Below are 5969 nucleotides of genomic sequence, written 5' to 3' on the forward strand. Positions count from 1 at the left end.
ACGGGTGATGTGGCAGTTAAAGCGCTGGACTCCCACATGGCCAACTGTGGTTTGAGTCCTGGACCTGGCGGCTTGCTTTCTCACTTTCCCTGTCTTTCTCTGGTCAAGTTAATAAAAATAATAACAATAGGTAAAATTTTTAAAAATGATTTAGGGGGAAAAATCGGGGCCTACTATGTAGCTCGTGATTAAGGGTGCCAGATCTGAGGTGGCCAACCATACTTTGAAGCCCAGCCCTGGCAGCTTGAAAAACACACCAGAGGGACCAGCAGTTAGCGTAATGGCTATGTCGCTGGACTCCCACGTAGTTGATCAGGATTCGCGTCCCGGACCCGCTGGCTTAAACTCACACCGGGCACGTGTGCGTGCATGCCCAAGATCCCGAGAAGAGAATGGAGGAGAAGGGATTGTGGCCTGGCCATACCCCCGGGAGGTGATTTCTCGCTTTCTATCTCTCTGTCTCTCTCTGTCTGTCTGGCGAGCGCACGCGCCTTATAGCAAAAACCTCTCCAAAAAAATTAAAAAAAGAGCGGAAATTGGCAACATCCATTAGGACCCTGTGGGGGTGAAGGAACCCACTGGCCTAACTCAAGACAAAGCCAGTGGCCCTGTCCTGATCCTGAAGGATGTAACCCAGAGGTGCCTATGGGAGCCCAGCAGAGACCCCACTGCAGGCCAGGCACAGCAGCCACAGCACCCCGGTTCTCAGGGATGCTGGGGGCAGACTCACCATTGCATTTACGGGATAGGGTGTTTTCTGGTTTGCTTGTTTGTTTCCCTCAGCGTATTCATGTGTTGCTTCCATTACAGAGGTACAGAGACAGCACCCCAAGGGGTCTCACAGCGGCCATCCTGCCCCAGCCTCAGCTAGCCTCAGTCCACGAGCACAGGCAGGTCTCTGGGCTTGAACCCGGGAGCCTCCCATGTGGGTGAGCCTCTGGCTTCCAAACAGACTCAGGTTGGCCAAGGCAACTGGTCACATAAAGAGTCAAACCTGTGAGCTTTGCTGGGCCCACAGCAATGCCACAGTCCCCTCTCCTCCATTCTCCTCTCAGGGTTTTGGGCACACACGCACACATGCCCCGTGTGACTTTCAAGCCGGCAGGTCCAGGGTTTGAACCACCGAGTCAGTCATGTGGGATCCAGCTGCCCCAACTTCCACGCCACCTGCTGGCCTCAAAGGCAAGATTGTTTTTTGGTGAAAATGTTCTAAAATTGGAGGTGGTCATAGTTGTGGGAGTGTGACACAAAACCTACGGAATCCTACACGTGAAATCACTAACTTGAATGGCATTTAACGACCAGCAGATGGCATCATGGGTATGTCACTGGACTCTCATGGAGTCCCACGGTTCGAGTCCCGGACCCGGTGGCTTAAACTCACGTGGGGTATATGTGTGTGCACATGCCCAAGATCTCGAGAGGAGAATGGAGGAGAAGGGATTGCGGCATGGCCATCCCCCTGGGGATGATTTCTCGCTCTCTGTCTCTCTGTCTCCCTCCGTCTTGCTGGGAGCACATGCGCCCTATAGCGAAAACCTCTCTCTTAAAAAAAATCACTAAATTTGGGACCAGCGGTTGGTGTGGTGGTTAAGGCTCACCACGGTTCAAGTCCTAGACCTGGTGGCTTGCTTTCTCCCTTCCCCTCTCTTTCTCTGTCTCTCTCTGGTCAAATTAAAATAAATGATGAATAAATAAAATTAAATAAATAATTATTATTTTTTTAAATCACTAAATTTAAAGCCAGCAGAAGTGTAGTGGTGAAGGTGCTAGACTCCCACATGGAGGGGGAGGGAGAGGGACCAAGAGAAAGTATCCCCTGTGGGGTGTGTTCAAGTCCTCCAGGTCTCCACCTGCTGGGATTGGGGGCACGCAATTGTGTCCTGGAAGTTTTTCAGAAGGCTAGGGCCGGGATTCGATCTGCAGTTGATCACATGAAGGGTCCGGCTCCTTTAGCCATTAGGCCGTGGGGCCAGCTTGTTGGGTACCCCTCTCTCTCTCTGTCTCTCTGTCTCTCTGTCTCTCTCTCTATATATATATAATATACACACACACACACACACAGACACACACACACACACATATATGTTGGTTTTTGTTTTTGTTTCTTGTTTGGTTTTGGTTTTGGTTACAGGATGCGTTTGCTCACCAGACAAAGAGAGAGAGACAGAGAGACAGAAAGCGAGAAATCACCCCCCCGGGGGGATGGCCACGCTGCAATCCCTTCTCCTCCATTCTCCTCTCGGGATCGTGGGCACGCACGCACACGCGCCGGGTGGGAGTTTCAAGTCCTGGGTCCAGACCTTAAACCGCGGTCCGCCGTGTGGGGCCCGGCACTCTCAGCTCTGCGCCCCCCGCTGGCCCTCATGTCCTGTAACAGCCTGTCTACTGACCTACATTTAGGGGTTTGCAGTTTCCGCCATTACGGCAGTGCTTCGAGAGGTCTTGTCTGAAAAACCGTCTGCAGGAGACGTTTCTGGAAGGAAGCTGGCCAGGCCAAGCACACATGTATCTTAGTTTTGCAAGGTCTGGCCAAACTGTCTTCTCTGGGGTTGTGGAGTCTGTCCATCAGGAATGTGGGTCAGTGAAGGTGCAGCTTCTGAAGGAACATCCAGAGTGTCCCGGGGCCCTGGGGCAGGGCCGGTGCCTGGTGTGTGGGTGGAGCAGCTGGGGGCCTGGGTGGCTGGGGTGGAGTGAGCGAGAGCAGAGAGGGCAGGGAGGGAGAGGGAGAGGGTGGGCAGGGTGGGCAGGGCCCTGTGGGCTGTGGGCAGGACTTGTGTTTTATCCCAGAAGGTGGGAGCCATGGAGGGCTGCAGGGGGAGGAGGGCTGTGGCTTCCCTTGGGAAGTGCGACACCTTAGTGGCAGGCACCACTGTGGCCCAGGTTGGGCTACTGAGAATTTACCCTGGACCTTGAAAACTGAAATGCAGGCCCTCTTGAGACCAGCAGGTGGCGTGGTGGTTAAGGGGCCGGACTCGCATGGCTGACCGCTGACCCAGAGGCTTCGAACTCACGGAGGGCGTGTGCGCGTGCGTGCCCGAAATCCCGGCAGGAGAATGGAGGAGAAAGGGCTGCAGCGTGGCCGTGCCCCGGGGAGCGATGGGTCACTTTCCCTCACTCCGTCTCTCCCTGGTGAGTGCACATGCCCAATGGCAAAAAAAAACTAAAAACAAACTAAAAAAAAAGTGGATCCTCTGACATTTGTCATGCCCCAGCTGTCCAGTGACAAGTGGCTCCCCAGGGAAGTGAGGCAAAGCGGCCCTGTGTGGTTCCAACCGCTCACTTCCGCCTCTGCACCTGGTCTCAGGAAGGGGCCCGTGTTGCTCGGGCCTCCCTTCTCTGGGGACAGAGGCGCTCCCCCTCCCCCGACTTCTTAGGGGTCGTGTCCACACAGGCTCTGGGGAGCCACCAGGTGTCCACCAGGGCGTCAGCGCGGGGCCTCGACTTACCACAGGGCCTCCCCCAGACACATGGATGCTGGTGCCCTATGGCTCTCTGTGGGCCCTGCAGGTGCTGGGCGCCCCGGCCCCGCCTATGCTGTGCCAGGAGCACCCTCAGTCCTGGCCCTCAGAGATACCCTCAGACGCCGCCAGGAGTGGTGAGAGACATAACTACCCTTCTCTCTGTTTTCCTTTATTTTTTTTTCTTCTCTCTCTCTCTCTCTCCCTCTTTCTTTTTTTTCTGGAGAGGTTTTTTTTTTTTTCCACTATAGGGCGCGTGCGCTCGCCAGAGAGACAGAGACAGAAAGCAAGAAATCACCCCCCAGGGGGGGATGGCCACACCACAATCCCTTCTCCTCCGTTCTCCTCTCGGGATCTTGGGCACGCACAGACATGCGCCCGGCGTGAGTTTTAAGCCACCGGGTCCAGGACACGAACCGCGGTCAACTACGTGGGAGTCCAGAGACATAGCCATTACGCCAACTGCTGGTTCCCTCTCCCCCTTTCGTTTTTGTTGCTGTTGTGCCTGTGTACTCATCAGAAACAGAGGGAGAGGGAGGAATCCCCCGCGGGGGGATGGCCGCGCTGCAGTGCCTCCTCCCCCATTCTCCTCTCGGGATCCTGGGCACGCACGCACACACCTGGCATGATTTTCAAGCTGCCGGGACTGGGACTTGAACTATGCAGTCGGCGATGTGGGATCCAGCACCTTAACCTCCACGTCACCTGCTGACCCTCTCCTCTGTTTCTTAGGCCAGGCCCTGTTGGCTGGTGAGGCTATAGGAGGCCGCCGTCTGCCCCGAAGGATGTCACAGCATCCCGGGCTCCAGACACCGGTGCCGGTCCTACTCTGGATGGCTGTGACAGCCAGATGTGGCCCCCAGACATTGCCGAGGGCTCCCTGCGGGGTAAAATCGCCTTTCTTTTTAAAATGTTGCCGGAGGGTGCATGCGCTAGCGAGGGAAAGTGAGAAAGCAAAGCGACTTCCAGGGGGATGGCCCTGTCACCACCCCTCTCCTCCATTCTCCCTCCCTTGGGCATTTTGGGCACGCACCTGTTCCAGGGTGTTCCTCACGCTCAGGGGCTGGGACTCGAACTGCGCAGTGGCCAGGTGGGATCGGCCGCCTTAGCGATGACACCCATGGCTGTTGCCCGCCCCTTGGATTCTGACAACTCCCCTTTCCTTTTTTTTAGGTTTTTGTCATGGGGCGTGTGCACTCTCCAGAGAGAGAGACAGAGAGAGAGGGGGAGAGGGAAAGTGAGAAGTCACTCTCTCACTTTGACCCCAGGGAGGTCAACAATGCTACAAGCCCTTCTTCACTGTCCTCCCGGGATCTTGGGCACGCACACACATGTGGCCCATGTCATTTCAAGCCATCAGGTCTGGGACTCGAACCGCGGTCGGCCATGTGGCAGTCCAGCGCTTTAATCACTATGTCACCTGCTGGCCCCCCGACTCACTTTTTTTTTTTAACAATTACTTATTTGGGGCCGGCAGGTGGTGTGTGGTTAGGGGCGCTGCGCCCCACGTGGCTGACCACAGCTGAGTCCTGGACCTGGCAGCTTGCTTTCTCACTTTCTCCTCTCTCCCTTTCTTGTTCTCTGTCCCTCTCTGGTTAAATAAAATTAAATAAATAATTCTTTAATAAAAGAAAAGAAAACTCAATGTCAGGACAGGGACCAGCAGGTGGCATGATGGCTAAGGTGCTGGACACTCCCACATGGCCAACCATGGTTCAAGTTCCAGACCTGGCGGCTGGCTTTCTCACTTTCTCTCTCTCTCTCTCTCTCTGGTCAAATTAAAAATAAATGAATGAATACATAAATAATTATTTTAAGTTAAAACAAAACAAAACAAAAGCCCCCAATGCCAGGTGGGTGTGGATGTGCACCCCAAATCCCAAGATGAGAATGGAGGAAAAGGGACCGTGGCGTGGCCATCCATCCTGGGGAGGGGGATGCTTTCTTTCTCTCTGGCTAGCGCACGTGCCCTATAGCAAAAATCTCTCTCTAAAAACACCCAGATTATTTATGTAACGTTATTAAATTAATTATTATTATTGAGTCGACCAGAGAGAGCGAGAGTGTGGGAAGGTTAGAAAGCAAGCCACCAGGTGTGGGAGTTGAACTGCGGTCAGCCACGTGGGAGTCCTGCGCCTTCACCACTCCCCTGCCATGTTGGCCTCTGGCTCAGCTTTGGTGAGGTCACCGGGCCTGGGGAGGCGCCTTCCCCGCCCCGCCCCTCCTTCCTTTCCCGCGTTACCTGGAGCGAGTGTTCTCTGTGGAAGTCCGAAGTCCCTTGGACCAGCAGGTGTGCCCTCTTCCTCCCTAAGACGTGCTCCCGGCCCATGCAGGAGGCTTGCACGTGGTAAGAGACGTGGCCGACTTTGCTGCTGAAGGTCGAAGGGAGCCTGGGAGGTAAGTTGAAACGGAAGTCAAAGATGTGGCTGCCTGCACTTAACCAATTATCTGAAAGCAAAACACACCGACCCATCAGAAGGTTCTAGAATCTCCCCCCCCCCCCCCCCC

At 54.9% G+C, this 5969-nt stretch overlaps 1 protein-coding gene across 2 annotated transcripts in view; it reads right to left on the reverse strand.

Moving 5' to 3' along the window:
• The window catches only part of ARRDC5 (arrestin domain containing 5), a 10257-nt gene that overhangs the window by 1378 nt on the left and 2910 nt on the right, over positions 1-5969 (reverse strand). For both annotated transcript variants that reach the window (XM_006171803.1, XM_006171802.1), the window contains exon 2: positions 5704-5909. In XM_006171803.1, the coding sequence (XP_006171865.1) occupies positions 5704-5909 (206 nt within the window). The remainder of the gene's footprint in view (positions 1-5703; positions 5910-5969) is intronic.

Source organism: Tupaia chinensis, unplaced genomic scaffold (genome assembly GCF_000334495.1).
Source record: "Tupaia chinensis unplaced genomic scaffold, TupChi_1.0 Scaffold149964_2, whole genome shotgun sequence".
Lineage (NCBI taxonomy): Eukaryota > Metazoa > Chordata > Mammalia > Scandentia > Tupaiidae > Tupaia > Tupaia belangeri.